Source organism: Diabrotica virgifera, chromosome 4, assembly GCF_917563875.1.
Source record: "Diabrotica virgifera virgifera chromosome 4, PGI_DIABVI_V3a".
Lineage (NCBI taxonomy): Eukaryota > Metazoa > Arthropoda > Insecta > Coleoptera > Chrysomelidae > Diabrotica > Diabrotica virgifera.
Window position 1 is genome coordinate 106,482,981 of NC_065446.1, and position 17,298 is coordinate 106,500,278.

Consider the following 17,298-nt stretch of genomic DNA (forward strand, 5'->3'; position numbering starts at 1 on the left):
TATTCTAAAAATAGAATACGAAAGCTGGTGCAAAATCTCAGAGATTTTCGTAATGATAGTAGTTTCCAATATATACGCAGTGACGTTTTGGATTCGCTTGATATTTCCGAACCACCCCAAAAAAGACAACGACATGATACATATCTCGAAAAACGAGTAAGTATATCTTGAAATTTTGGATACCTACTATTATATGCAAATAGATACTCGTTTTTCGAATTTTGAAGATTTGCAAATTTTTGACCTCTTTGACGATTTAAAATTTAAAAGTTACGTTCGCCAAATAATTTCCAAGATATTTATTATTACAAGTTAGGTACTTAAAAATTATGCTGGTCCAAATATTTTCAGAAAGTGGGATAAGTTGCACAATATGTATGTATAATTCTATGTAGTAAGTACTGCAATTCATTACAACAAACTGTTTATCAATTTTCTTATTACCACCAATTTCTGCCTAAAAAAAAACGGGATTTACCTTGTCTCAAAAGAATGAACACGTATTGTCGAAACACCATGAAATAAGAGAGAATGTCAAGTACATCAAATAAAAAAAAAAGCAAAAAGCAACAAAATCTCCTATGATGAATTAAGCCTTTTAGTTTGATGGTATACCTATATGAGGAGACAAAAAACCTTGCCGACCCTGTCTCCAAGGCCACGAGCCGCCACTGATATTTCCATCGTGTTTCATGTACCTATTAAGTATAATATTATTATGTTGTGAAAGGTCACGTGCACGATAAAAACTATTTCTAAGCTGTAATATAATATAGTTATTGTTAATTTTTTGTTGAAGCGTGTGAGACAGTTTTGTGAGCGAGTTTGAAAAAAGCTTTATATGAAGACATGGTGATGCAAGTTGATTCAAATCGTACCTTAGTGTTTTATGTGAATGGAAAAAAGGTAGATATTTAATATTATGACTTAAAAATAGCAAATAAACTAAACTAACTAAACTAAACTTAAAGTAAACTTTAAGGAGTAATTTTTTCATAAAAAATAATAATAGCTCCATAAACGTTTGTCCGCAAATACTTCGTTTCCGAGATACGGGGTGTGAAAAATTTTCATAATAACTGACGATTTATCTATTACTCTAAAACGGGCTGTGATACATAAAATGCAATTTGGTGGGTTTTAAGAGGTAGTTATTGCGCTTTTTTACATATAATTGATTCAACATTGGCGCGCATACGGGTAATGGTAAATGAATATACATATAGAAACTTAGTTCGAATAGTTTGTACGCGTTAAAATATTTTATTTTTTTGCATAAAATCGGCCAGTCCTATTAAAAAAGGGAAAGATAGATTTATTGTCATAAATTGAACAAGAAATTTAAAAATTATTTTTAGTTTGAAATATTTTAATGGCGTACTATTTTTTTCTTTAAAAAAATTCAGAACATTACCCGTATATGTGCCAATGATGAATATAAAATTCTTAATTGTATGTCAAAAAATGCGAAATAAATACCTCTGAAAACCCACCAAATTTCATTTGCATATCTCACTCGATTTCAGAGAAATAAATAAATAGTCAGTTTGTAAGAAAAAATTCAACATCCCATATCTCGGAAACGAAGCATTTGCGGACATACGTTTATATAGCAAACTCTCATTATTATTTCATGCAGAATGGCACTTTAAAGTTTGTTGCACTTATTTACAAACACCGTGTATATACAGGTATATAAATAGAGGTTCAAAATTATGAAATAAATTCATTTTTCGAGAATAGACCACTTTGGAGAAAAATCGCGAGATAGGTCGATTTTTATTTCTAAATTAATTTGTTGACATATACGCCATAATAGTGACATCATTCATTATGTCAGTACTATTTTGATAACGGTACCCGATTTGGGCGTCGAAACGTTAATAAAAATCATTTTTTAATAATATTGTGGCTTATTTCCCATTATAAATAGTTAAAATCATTCATTTGGACGTGATACCGTAATCGATGATTTTTATAAATGGGAATAGGGGTCGTGTTGCAGCTTATTTGTATTGTTATTCAATTCTCTATTTAGTAATATAAACATTAATACCATTATTTATACAGGATGGCCAAAAAAATATTTTTTGAATTAAATTAATTGAGGCAAAAAAAGAATGTATGTAATTTATTTAACTTAAAATATATTTTACTGCTGTCAGAAAATATAACAAAATAGTATATTGTACAACAAGTGAGAAAAACGATATACCTATTTATATAACGAAGCACGAGACGATGGCCGCAAATCAAACGAGGGAGAAATATGTCATTTTCTCATGTGTTGTACACTGTACTTTTTCTCTGGATACTGTTTTGTCAAGAATTCAAACTTCAAAATTAAATAATTTAGGTGCTTTTACGTATATTACAGGGGTGGCCAAACTTCTTAATAGTCCGAGCCACTTTTCACAAGTTGAAGTTTTTCGCGAGCCGCAATAAAATACTTATTCAAAAAGTATCTATGTATAGAAGGTATTTACAATTTTTTTAACAGAACTTTTACTTACTGAAAACCGAAATACAATTACGAAATATTTAAACTTAATTACAATATATAGACCTACGGTGACATATGGAGCAGAAAATTGGATATTAAACAAAAGACACCAAAGCAGAATACAGGCAGCAGAGATGAAATACCTCAGAAGAACGATAGGAGTAAAAAGAACAGATAGAATCAGAAATGAAGAAATAAGAGAAAGACTCAAAATCAAGCCGATACTCGACACAATCAAGAAGAAAAATTGGCATGGTTCGGACATCTAACCCGGATGGACAATGATAGACAAGTGAAAAGAGTATGGGAAGCCAAACCAATAGGTAAGAATAGAAGAGGAAGGCCCATCAAAGAATGGAACAGTGACATTTCGCAGATACTGCAGAGTAAGGGTAAGACTTGGCAGGAAGCAACACAGATGGCATCCAATAGGAAGGAATGGAGAAAGTTCGTTAAGAGCTAGGACAATTCAGAAGATTGTAAAATATTGTAATTTATTGAATTGTAATTTAATGAATTGTATTATAAATGACCCTACACCGAAAGGTACTAATGGGTCTACTGATTAAGTAAAGTAAAGTAAAGTAAACTTAATTACATTTTTGTTTTCCTTCTTTTGATAATTCTTTAGAATTTGGTGATTAATATGTGACTTCTCAGTAATTCTTTTAGATGCTGGTTAGGTAATATTGATCGGTGTTAGGATTTCACGAATTATAAAATGGAATAAAATGGTCCACACAAGTACGTTGTTCCTAATATGGAAATAATTCGACAAGCATTCTTTTTTAGGGTACCTTCTTGGATTTTGGTACAAATTTCCAAAATTCGGTATTCGGCGTCGACTTATAGTTTTATTTTCGAGCTTGATCTTCTTGCGTATCTATTAATTGTAATTCTCCATATGTTGTTTGGGTCATATATTGGTAATAATAAAAAATTCACCTTATGAACTATGTTCATTTCAAATGAATTCGGAAAAAAATGAAGAGACGATTTAACATATTTTAATTCTTCAAATCTATTTTGGAGTTCGGTCAATATTCCTTCCGGTTTTTTATATACCTACTCGTTAAGTTTTTCTAGTATAATATGGTAAAAAAATTTTTCTAAGTCGAGTAAAATGACTTAAATGCAAAATGTGTACCTAATACAAATTACAAATTACATCTGTAGCAAGAGTTATACAAAAATCAGTCTGGATTCGGTTGATTACTGACTTTTACATTGCGCCACTCTTATGTAATGTTCGTTAGCGCAGTTTTCGATTTGTCATATATCATTCTTATCTTGGATGGAAATGGAATTTGTTACACAGTCTTTCATGTTTGTTGTCAGTAAATTAAAAGACATTTTGAAACACATATTATGGAACGATAATAATTTTTTTAAATCATATCTAATACAAAATTGAAAAATAACTCGGGTACAATCGAGAGCCACAAGTAATCCTTCAAAGAGCCGCATGTGGCTCGCGAGCCGCAGTTTGGCCACCCCTGGTATATTATATGCATAAATTGAAATAAAATACATATACATGTAGGTATTTAATATTCTTAAAATTTATATACTTTATTTTTTTGAATTCTAATTAACAGTTATTTTTGAACAGTTTTGAAAAGCAATTCCTGGTAAGTTTTGCATTAACACATTTATTTGACAACATTAATTGTGTTAGTATTGTGCATGTTACCATGGAAACGGCGATCATAGTATGAAAGATCGTAGGAGAACCCGTGAGAAAAAATATTTCTCACTGCAATGGCCGACTTTTCTCTCTGCATGAGGAATGATTCGTCTTAAATGTATGTAAGTAGTGAGAGAAGTTGCATATTGTATAGCATCCATAGAAAAACAATTTTTATTTGATAAATAAACATTGCTATTCGCATACAGCCACCCACCTGCTTCTTGGCACGTTGAACATTTAATTTAAGCGAAAAGCAATGTTTATTTATCAAATAAACATTTTTTTCTATTTTCTGACAGTAGTAAAATGTATTTCGAGTTAAATAAATTACATAAATTCTTCTTTTTGCGTCAATTAATTTAATTTAAAAATTATTTTTTTGGTCACCATGTATAAATAATGATGTTAATGTTTATATTACTTAATAGAGAATTACTTTTCAAATGGGCTACCACATGACCCCTATTCCAATTTAAAAAAAATCATCGATTACGTCATCACACCCAAATGGATGACTGGCCCACTGTTATGAAATATATATATATAAAAAGAATAATTTTGGGGAATGCAGTCAATGTGTTTTGGGCTGATTAGAAGTGAAACACTTTGATGTTATTTTTTGTATTATTAACAGTCACTACATATTAATAATTATATATATATATATCTATATATATATATATATATATATATATATATATATATATATATATATATATATATATATATATATATACAGGCCACTCTCCAAAGTGGCCTATTCTCGAAAAAATGAATTTATTTCATAATTTTGAACCTCCGTATTTGAAATACACAGATCAAAATAATCATTTCATTAACATCTCGCTTATTCGGAAAACAAAAACGTAATTGGTAACTTACCTGCTTACTTACTTATCCGTAGCTGTAACCAGCATCATATATATGATTTGCCATTTACCATATCCCAATTGTCATATTCTTCTTGTCTCATTATAATATCTTCTTCAATGAAGTCCATTCCAGAGTAATCTTCGTTTTTATATTTCACCATTTAGTATCTCCTTTAAGTGTTAAACTGCAGCTTCTTCCCCAAAATATAATTTCCATTACATTTATTCTGTTTTCCTTTATTTTATTTGTCACCCACGTCTCTGATATTTATATTCATTTGTTTGTTTTATTTAGTTTTATTTATCTCCAGGTCTTCTGCGGTATATCCAGTGACCATGTATTGAGTTTTATCACAATTAATTTTCAAACCCTTGCTTACAAATTATTCTATATATAGGTACTAAGAATTTCCAGAGTTTTCACTGTATTCCTTCAGTACTAACGTTCTCTCCAGTTCTTTCTTTTGCCAGTACCCTTCCTGTAGATTTCTTCTCTCTATTGCTTCATCCAGTTCATCTCTCAAGGATCTTCGGGGTCTGCCTCTTTTCCTTTTTCCTGTTGGGCTCCACTCTGTTATTCTATTTATCCAACGATTTTGGTCTGCTCTTCTGACATGTCCGTAACAGGTTAATCTCTTCTGTTGGATGTAGTCTATTATATCTGAGATCACTCCCATTCTTCTCTTAATCTCTATGTTATTAATTCTACCTCTTCTTGTTACTCTGCAGCTTCTCCTTAGGAATTCCATCTCTGTTGCTCTTATTTTGTTTTTGATTTTATTTATTGTCCAATTTTCACACCCAAAGCGATTAAAAATTGAAAAATTGCGAAATCGGCCATTTTTAACCCTCAAAAACTATGTGAAAAACTAAAAATTTGAATGTTGCCAAGGTAGGTAGATATTATTTAAACATCGATTGATGAAATCCCGAAGAGTTTTTTGCAATACAATATTCAAAACTCCTTTGTTTTTTAATTGCTAATCAAGCGTGCGCGACACTATTTTCCACCGACACAGTATGGTGCAAAAGAAAGGAATAAATTCGTTATTCGTAAACCGGCGACTTTAAGGAAAAATCCCGAAACAGGGCGATTTTTATTTTTAAGTTGTGATATTGTGGCATATATGGTATACTAGTGACGTCATCCGTCTGGACGTGATGACGTAATCGATGATTTTTTTAAATGAGAATAGGGGTCGTGTGGTAACTCATTTGAAAAGTTCTTCAATTCTCTATTTAGTAATGTAATTATTTATATAATTATTTATACAGGGTGTCCTTCTACTTCTTTTTTTGTCAAATAATTTAATTTAATAAAAGTTTTTTGGACACCCTGTATAAATAATTATGTAAATGATTATATTACTGAATAGAGAATTGAAGAACCTTTCAAATGAGCTAGCTCACGACCCCTATTCTTATTTAAAAAAATCATCGATTACGCCATCACGTCCAGATGGATGACGTCACTAGTATACCATATATGCCACAATATCATAATTTAAAAATAAAAATAGACCTGTTTCGGGATTTTTCCTTTAAGTCGCCGGTTTACGAAATAACGAATTTATTCCTTTAATTTGCACCATACTGTCGGTGGAAAATAGTGTCGCGCACGCTTGATTAGCAATTAAAAAACAAAGGAGTTCTGAATATTGTATTGCAAAAAACTCTTCGGGATTTCATCAATCGATGTTTAAAGAATATCTACCTACCTTGGCAACATTCAAATTTTCAGTTTTTCACATAGTTTTTGAGGGTTAAAAATGGCCGATTTCGCAATTTTTCAATTTTTAATCGCTTATATGTCAAAAACTATCAATTTTAGAGAAAAGTCACTAAAGACCTTTTCTGTTTGGAATGATCCAAAAAACCTAAAATAACTTTTTTCATGCAAAAAAAATAATTTTAGGAAAAAACAAAAAAAAAACGTTTAAAAAATGTTTGACCACCTTTTGGTCCTGGCAACATGCAAATTTGTTAAAAGGAGTCCTTTTTAAGTAATATTGTGCAAAAAATCCGAATTAGAATATTTACCCTAGCGGATGCGCAGTGGCTTTCTGGACTAATATAAAACCTAAATACTTGTACTTGTCTGTTCCTTTAATTTGTTTACCTTCGTCTATGTCCAGCTTTTTTATTTCTGTATTCTCCGTTGTTAGGTATTCACAAATTACTCTTACAGCTTTTTGATCATGTAGACCAGCGTTTCCCAACCGGTGGGTCGCGACCCACTAGTGGGTCGCGGGCAGCTTTCAGGTGGGTCGCGGCGTGGCTCTTACAGTAGCTGAGTAGCGTACAGTGACCGTGCTCCTTATTATTTTCTATCATAATGGGTGAGGGATGGGTCGCAAATATGAAAAAACATCAGAAGGTGGGTCGCCAGACATAAAAGGTTGGGAACCACTGATGTAGACGATGTTGTATTATTCAAAATAGCAAAATCCACCTTAAGATAAAATGGGACGGTACAGAATTCTTACGCTTATCATGAAAGATGAAATCGAGGGCCGCAGAGTAATTGGAATGAAGAAGATATCATGACCCAATAACATTCGTGATTGGACAGAAAAACGCAGTGCCGAAAAATGATACATATTAACATTGCCTGACGATTCAAACGTATTTTCTTCATTCTTCGATGCAAACCAGTTTATTCCAGTGTAGTCCAGAGTCCAGGTAGCAGACTACTTTTTTAGTTATTGTAGACCTATGGGAAGAAAACCTACCTGTTTCTTGCCTATTTGTTTCGATTTTTTGCACCCCATTCAAAAGCTAAATAGTTGACATAAAATTACAAAATTTAATTTTTTAGAACATTAAAAAACCTTCAAAATGCCGATTTTTGAAAGTTAAAAAGTTAATTTGTTGCTACGCAAACTGCAAAATAAGTGAAAATCGTTATTTGTTAATAACTTTTACTTATACTACCTTAGAACTTTAGTGTTTCACCCAAAGTTGGGTATTGGGGTACTTAACAAACCCTGAAAATTTGAGATCGAACCATTAATTATTAGTTTAAAAGTTATTCTAATTGTTTATCCCACAGACCTTTTTTTTGCAATAACATAAGACAGAAAATAATAAAGAGAGGGCAATTGAAAGTAGAAAACTGATCCTATCAAAATTTACTAAAAAAAGATAAAAATTATCTAATATAGTCAAAAATCCTAATCCCAAATTTTTTAAATTTTGTAGTTCATAAACATTTAGAATAACTTTAAAAATATTGTCCGTAGAAAAAATCATTTTACATATTAGAAAAGCTAGTATTTTACACGAATTTTTAAAAATGTAGTTCAATTGGTGACTAGTCGTGGTAAGTGAAAGGGGATCTGGGAGCCGACAAATACATGAGTTCAAAAACTAAAAGAGGCAACTTAAAACTACTATCATTTTCTATATCTCGGGATCTACTGAATATATTTTGATCGTTCTTTTTTAGTTCGTAAGTAATTTTTCTGTACATTACAATAATGCAATTTGTCTAGACATTTATTAATTAATAAACAGTCTAATTTGTTTAAACAATTTTTGAAAAAATAAATTTTTCCAAAAATTCATGATTTTAATCATACTGTCGTTATTAATCATAGAAAAAGTTAAGGCATACTTTAATAAATAAATTATCTTCAATAAATAATTATCTAATAAAAATCATTTATTTATTAAAGTGTACTTTAACTTTTTCTATGATCATTAATGATACTATGATTAAAAAAATAGATTTTTGTAAAAAAACTATTTTTTCAAGAATTGTTTAAACAAATTAGACTGTTTACTAATTATTAAATTTATAAACAAATGGCATATTTGTAATGAACGTAGAAATTACATACAAATTAAAAAAAGAAAGATCAAAATCCATTGAGTTGATCCGGAGATACAGAAAATTATATTCGATTGAAATTGCTTTTTCGGTATTTTAACTCGGTGGATTTGTAAGTTCCCCCTAGTAATCGTTTGAACTAAATTTTTGAAAAATCGTATAGGGTGCTGTGAAGGTACAATGTTTGTGCACTTTTTTTAAGAAAAAATGCAAATCCCATTCTTCAAAATGGCATTAATAGGATTCCTTAATTATTATAAACAAATTAGCTGTGAATTAAAAAATAACATATGATTAACTTTGTCCCAAATAAACCCGAGCTAAGTATATTTTTTTATTTGGAAATTCGTGTTAAAATACTATCTTTTCGAATATATAAAAATATTGTTTCTACGGACAACATTTTTAAAGTTATTCTAAATGTTAAGAAACTACAAAATTTCAAAAATTTGGCATTAGGATTTTTGACTATATTAATTATTTTTTTATCTTTTTCAATACATTTTGATACCATCACTTTTCTATTTTCATTTGGCATACTCAGAATTACTCTATGTTCATTATTTTCTGTCTTATCTTATTGCAAAATAAAGGTCTCTGGGAAAAACAAATAGAATAACTCTTAAACTAATTAATGGATCGGTCTCAAATTTTGAAGGTTTGTTAAGTACGCCAATATCCAACTTTGGGTGAAACACTAAAGTTCTAAGGTAGTTTTAGTAAAAGTTATTAAAAAATAACGATTTTCACTTATTTCGCAGTTTGCGTAGCAACAAATTAAAAAAATCGGCATTTTGAAGGGTTTTCAATGTTCTAAAAAACTGGATTTTGTAATTTTATGTCAACTATTTAGCTTTTGAATGGAAAGCAAAAAATCGAAAAAATTGCGATTTTTGCACTAAATTGTTAATAATTCAAAAATGGACGCGAACTCTAGGCAAGAAACAGGTAGGTTTTCTTCCTATAGGTCTACAATAACTAAAAAATAGTCAGCTACCTGGATCTTTGAGTGTCCCGAGAAAATCCTTATTACTCTGGACTATATACCTACTGCTCAATTTGACCTGTGTCTTGATTCACCTCAATACTTTATCTACCATAATAAATGGATTTAAACATTGGAAGAATTATTCTAACGGCAAAAGCCTTGCTTAAAAAAATCCGTTTGTTTTGATAGCATTTAAACACTGATTTATAAAGTATTTGGCTAAATATTTTATATACAGTCGGAAAAATGAAAGAATACCCATGAACGAACATATAAAACACGCTGTATTTTTCTGTCACCGTGTCACAAAGAAAATTGTCCAGTGCAAGTACATGTAACAATAATTATTACATGTACTTGCGCTGGCCAATTTTTTGTGTGACTCGATGACAGGAAAATACAGCGTGTTTTATATGTTCGTTCATGGGTATTCTTTCATTTTTCCTACTGTAAGTATAAAGTATAAAAACGTATACAGCTAAAGGCGATAAAAATATGACAATAAAAACAAATCCCAAAATAAACGTCAAAATTAATTTTATATAGTTTTGGTAAATGTTGTTGTCATGCTAAAACGTTTTTATAAAAATATTATGGTACGCAAAATTATCTAATCATTTATGAAGTAACTACTAATATTGAAACAATTTTTTTTTAAAACACCTGATAAATTTAAATTAAATTAATTTATTTAAGTAGATCCAAGATAAAGGTAAGTGCAAACAGAAGTGCTTCTGCCAAACTAATCACTTTTTTGAATAGTGAATTGATTAAGAATAGTTCTAAAAAGTACAAGAAATGTATGATGAGTTTAGATATCCACATACCACATACAAATATACACAAGCAACAAAGTAAATCCCAGCTCTTTACTAAAATCACAATAAAGATGCATTAGAAATAAACAAACCAAGACATGTTGAATGTTACGAGGAGCGCTCACGAATCATGACTTACAATGTATAAATTTTGTAATTATAATTTGTGATTTGAAATATATATCATGATTTCGTAGTAATCTTCGTAACATTAAAGTGTCTTGGTTTGTTTATTTCTAGTGCATGATTATTGTGATTTTAGTATAGGTATGTAGGAGACTTGAGGTTCCCGGAGTAAGGTGTTCTCATGTCTGCAAAACAAAAAGGTCACGCCTCGTGGAGACCACCAAGCTACCACCCCAAACAGCAGACATAACGTTAAGGAGGCTTTACTTGTTTTTGATCTTGGTTGCGCTGGGAAAGGGAGCATCCAAGAGGTTTTTCTGCGGAGATGCCTCTTTAGTCATCAGTGGCATCACATCACGAGATAACCCAAAGCCTTCTATAGAACAATCCTCCGTTCAATCCTATGGCTAGCAACCATTCTCCATGCTTTAACTCCAATACATTATTTATCGTCCTCTAAGTTGTCTTAATACCCAAGTCTCTGTCTTTCTTCCTTTCTTCTGCTCCATATCCCATCGGCCCTTTTTGGTCAAACACTTTTCTTACTGTTGCACCTTCCTTTCGCCTGATTACATGCCACATGCATATAAGACGTGCTACCTTAAATAATATTACAACGTCAGATTGCCAAAAATTTATATATAATCAAAGTTGCCTGTTTATTCCTCCACACATTCTCAGAAATTTTCCCTCCCGCGGCAATTTTTGTGGGGCCCCTTATTATAAACATGACCACTAATAACAGTATAATTACTAAAATATATGTAAATGGCACTATTTGGCCTTTATTTTTAATGTCTACATCAGTTAGTGTTAATATGTAAATTTTTTGGGAATAGACATGAAAACCTATTATATCTACATGTCACTTAATCCGACTAACCTATTAGTAAGTTCTTGCAACATTTTATCTAAATTTACATTAAAAACATTAGATAACTTCATAACTTTTTTTTCTATAAGTTATTTTTTTGTCGCAACTGAGCTTATCGTAAAATATTTTTATGCGTTTTATCCGTTTATTTTTAAATTTCGATATAATACCCCACTATTCTGCTATTCCTGCTGCTTCTGCTAAAGTTTCGGAAAACGATTTTCTCATTTCTCGAAGATTATCACGAGTTTTTTTCAAAAAGTTAAAGGGTGGCCGTTAACTCTGCCGTTTCAGATTGCAATAGTTTTGATGTTAGATTAATGAAGTTAAGTATTGAAGTTAGATTGAATAGTAATGTTAACGGCAAATTCAAAATTATTCATATGCTCTAATAATGCATTAACTTATAATTTTTCATCGTTTTTTTAGATAGCAATGAAAAGCTCGGCGCAAAGTCATAACAGCATCATGTCTGGATGACCACCGGGTTTCACATTATAACCTTCTAAGTGTTGGCAAACAGGATGAATACAAAGTTATAATAGTACATAGTACATTTCATCTTCTAATACTGGCATTAAAAAACATATAATCTCTTAATTATATCGTAAACAAAACCAGCTCCTACTCCTGTACACCAGCAACGGCATCATTCAACACTAGGCTCAGCTTATGGAATGTAATACAATAAACATAGGAAGCTGTTTTTCAATGTCAGTTATGCGCCTTTGTACGCCTGAATATACACCACTCATAACGCTTGCCCCATCATACCCCTTTCCTCTGCAGTTGTGTATGGAAGGGTGCTTTGATTGTATTAATTTTAAACGTTCATTTACAAGACCTTCTGCACTTTGGTCTAATAGGCGAATAAATCACAAAAAACTTTCAACAACTTGCTTTGAAAGGTGAATTATTTTTATCGCAAGTTATTTTTACATACCGCAAAATAAAACTAAGCTAATCGTGTTTTGAAACATCTTGAGTGGTATCAAGAATTATTGAATAAAAATAACTTTTATAATTAAATTAATCAATTTGTTTTCAGTTTCTTGAGCCAGCAAATTTATAACTTTGTTCTGAATTTGGGGGCTCAAGTAATTTGTTTTTAAGTTAGGTACTGTTTTTATCGATTAATTTAGTTAAAACAGGATCATATTTAGCTAGTAAATAAACCACCTACAAAAAATTACCTTTTTGGGATTCACTTTCATCTAAACTACCAACATGTCCACGAAACGCTAAATTGCAACCGGAAAGATAGTCCGTTCTTTAACGGTAAAATATTGCAAAACCTCTAAATTTTAAAGAACTGCTTGGATTGACATGAAATTTGGCATGCACATAGCTAATAAGTCAAAGAAAAAAAGTGATATTGTGCCGATATGTGCTTTTGTCCTGGGGGTGGTTTTCACCCCCTTTTGGGGGTAAAGAAATATTCGTCCAAAGAAAGTCAGGAAATGGATAAACTGGCTAATTTTAAGTAACTTTTGTTCTATAGAGTTTTTTCACTATGTCAATACTTTTCGAGTTATTTGGCAGTGAATTTGTTCATTTTTTCAACAAAATAACCACGCTTTTAGACGGTTTTTCGCAAATAACTCAAATAGTAAGAATTTTGTCGAAAAAACATTCTTAGCAAAAATATATCCTGTAAAAAATTTAAAAAAAATGATGTATATGTATATATCTCGTCTCTACACCTAGTAGAAGTAGAGTTATAGCTAATGAAAAATAGGTTCATATTCGTCAAATTCCAAATGGAATATTTTAACGTGAAATAACCAAAAATGAAGCACATTTCGGGGAAAACTCATTACAACTTATTTAAAGTCTTTAAAAAAAGCTTCATTTTTGTTTTATAAAAAAAATTTCTAGCATCAAAAATACGCTCAAAATAAAGTTAGTCCCTTTTGGTTTTGGTAAAAAAATCGAGAAAATCATCCCCTAATTAGTATCTTAAATGAACTCGTTACGACTTCTCAAGTTTCTTGACTCGTGTATATATTGTTTATATGATCTGTAAGTTTCATCGGTTCAAAGTCCTTATTATTGAAAGGGCTGTAGTTAAAATGGGTTGAACGAGTCACTGATCACGAATGTATGCAAATTTAGAAACACCAAATCTTAATCAATTTTTGTCTAACAGAAAAACAAAAAAATACGTGATATTCAGAAAAGCAAATCTGACTTTTTTTGTTTTTCGAGATTATGGTATCTCTAACAATTTTTAAGTTATTTTGAAAAAAAAAGCATATTTTTCAAAATTTAAATTTTTAAAAATGTTCCTTTGAAACCAAATTTTTTTCAAAAATAAGCACTTTGAATCGATGAAACTTACAGATCATATAAACACAACATAAGTAAAATAATTTGTGCAGCGGTGACGATTAATTTCATTTAAGTTGCTAATTAGGGGGTGGTCTTCCCAATTTTTTTTTGCAAAAACAAAAGGGACAAACTTTATTTTGAGCGTAACATGCTTAAATTTAATGCTACAAACTTTTTGTAAAAACACAAATAAAGCTTTTTTTAAACACTTTAAAAAAGTTATAATGGGTTTTCCCCAAAAAGTGCTTAATATTTTGGATATTTTACGTCGAAATATTCTATTCGAAATTTGGTGAATATGAATCTATTTTTCATTGGCTAAACTCTGGTTCTACGAGATCCAGAGACCTAACGCGTACACATTTCTTTTACTTTTTTATAGGCTATATTTTTGCTAAGAACGTTTTTTTCGACAAAATACTTACTTTTGAGTTATTTGCGAAAAACCGTCTAAAAATGTGGTTATTTTGTTGAAAAATGAACATATTCACTCGCAAATAACTCGAAAAGTGTTGACTTGGCGAAAAAGCTCTATAGAACAAAAGTTACTTAAAATTAGTCAGTATACCCATTTCCAGACTTATTTTGGACATATATTTTTTCACCCCCAAAAGGGGGTGAAAGTCACCCCCAGGGCAAAAGCACACATCAGCACAATATCACTTTTTTTTCTTTGACATGTAAGCTATACGAATGCCAAATTTCATGTCAATCCAAGCGGTTCTTTAAAATTTAGAGCAAAAACCGTGAAAGAATTGACTATATGTTCCCTCAGAGATCTGTGTCGTTCTCAATCTATTGGCTGATACCTCTGTAAGTGTCATCGTCTCCATTCTATACGTCATAATTGGTAGAATACAACTATTGAATACCCTTTTCTTTAGATTTATTGGTATCTTTTTGTTCTTTAACACATCACTGAGTCTTGCTACTGCTGCCCAAGTCATTCGGATTCTTCTAGTTGTTTTTACAGTTTGATTCTGTTTGTCTAGTTTGATCGTGTGACCTAGGTATACTTTTTGACACTTCCATCTAAGTCGATTGTGATATATTGATTTGTCATCACTTTTGTTTTATTTGTTCTGTCCTATGTCTAACCTCTCTATCCGTTCTTATTTTGCTTGTTGTTAGACCTTCTGATACATTTATTTGCATAGTTACATTGTCGTATATGTATTTGAGGAGTATTCTATATCTAGAATCAATCCCCAATAGAATCAAATTGGGGTTTTCCCCAAAAAGTACTTACTTTTTTGGATATTTCACGTCGAAATATTCTATTTGAAATTTGGTAAATATGAATCTATTTTTCATTGGCTATAACTCTGGTTCTACGAGATCCAGAGACCTAACGCGTACATCATTTTTTTTTACTTTTTTATAGGCTATATTTTTGCTAAGAACGTTTTTTTCGACAAAATACTTACTTTTTGAGTTATTTGCAAAAAACCGTCTAAAAATGTGGTTACAGTGGAACCTCGATAACTCGGATTAATCGGGACCGCGACCGATCCGGGTTATCGAAAATCCGAGATAGCCGGAGAATATGGTAAAAATTAATCAAATACGGTATACTTACAGATAAACTCCGTTAGAATTGAAATAACATGAAATATATTTATAAATATGCACAGTACCTGCCTACTCATTAAAATTACTAAAAAAAACACCAAACCCAAACGTAAGCAAATGGAAGCGAACAATACAAGACACACAATACTAAAGACCATTGTTTATAAAAGAATTTTTTAAATAGTCTTTCCTAAACAACGCTGACAGTTTGAAATAAAAAGGAATAGATACTACAGACAGGTGGCTGTTGTTTCTGAGGCGTGTGCTATGAGTCATTTTTAATATCGTATAGTTCAAATTACACACATAAGTACACATTATCTCTCAAATATTATATTACATACATTTTTATTGTTGAAAGGTTTGTCTGATAATTAACTATTTTGATTGGAAATAAGCCACAATTAAATTGAAAAATACAAAATATTGAAAATCAAAATGTTTATCTGATGAAAATCGGTCCGGGTTAGCCGGACTTCCGGGTTATCGGGGGCCGACTTATCGGGGTTCCACTGTATTTTGTTGAAAAATGAACATATTCACTCGCAAATAACTCGAAAAGTGTTGACTTGGCGAAAAAGCTCTATAGAACAAAAGTTACTTAAAATTAGTCAGTTTACCCATTTCCGGACTTATTTTGGACATAAATTTTTTCACCGCCAACAGGGGGTGAAAGTCACCCCCAGGACAAAAGCACACATCGGCACAATATCACTTTTTTTCTTTGACATGTAAGCTATACGTATGCTAAATTTCATGTCAATCCAAGCGGTTCTTTAAAATTTAGAGCAAAAACCGTGAAAGAATGGACTAAGAGTAAGAGTTACACACTTGTCGTGTGTCGGATCTGTATTTTAATCGGAGGTTCCAGTAGATATGTTCTGAAATACCATATCTGAGAACCATAAAAAATGATAGGTAAACACCGGCCCTTTTGAAATGCTGATTTTCTTATACATTTTATTTTATTATCACAGTTCCCTCGCGTAGAGTGTTGCATCAACTTCGACCTTGGCGACAAACGACAACCGATTCGAAATGTGAATAGGATGGCCAACATCCGATTTAATATACGAATCCGACACACGACAAGTGGGAACGGCCTGGTAGGTCTATTACCCGCTTCATTACTTTGTACCAAATTCCCTATTTTGATACTTATTAGGAAAATATGTTTTGATCCCCAATTTAAGAATGTAGAAGTATTGAGCATGAAGGCCCTGCGGGCCTGTCAGCTACTCCACTGTTAAGCAGTTTTTGGCCCTTCCGTGTGTGTCCACGTTTCTGCTTCATATTTTAGCGCTGGTTTTATTAGTGTCTTATAGACGGTTAATTTTTTTTTTGAGTAGTTTTGAGGGCAGTTTTTTTTTCAGAACATCATACCGTAGAATGGGGATACACTGATCATTTTTAAATTTTAATGTTAAACAAAACTTTTATCTAAGAGTTAAAATCGACTAAAAAAATCAGTAATAATCGGGTTTCGTTTATCAAGACACACAATAAATATTAACACTAAATGTTTGATACTTTTCAAGAAAAAAAATTTAAAGGACCTGATCAAAGATATAGGTACTGTAGATGGGGATATTTTGATCACACATGTAATTTTAGTTTAATATGAAAGTATCCCCAATGTTATTCACTTTGAAAACATATTTTGACAAATCTTATTTTATTGTGACTTTTTAG

General features: G+C 31.2%; 1 protein-coding gene across 2 annotated transcripts in view; it reads left to right on the plus strand.

Annotated features, from left to right (window-relative positions):
* LOC114333334 (xanthine dehydrogenase) overlaps window positions 1-17,298 on the plus strand; it is a 132,818-nt gene that overhangs the window by 20,880 nt on the left and 94,640 nt on the right. Inside the window, exon 2 of one of the 2 annotated variants that reach the window (XM_050648325.1) lies at window positions 800-906. The exons of the other annotated variant lie outside the window; for it this stretch is intronic. Within the exon in view, the coding sequence (XP_050504282.1) occupies window positions 850-906 (57 nt within the window). The 5' untranslated portion in view covers window positions 800-849. The remainder of the gene's footprint in view (window positions 1-799; window positions 907-17,298) is intronic. 2 annotated transcript variants of the gene reach the window in all.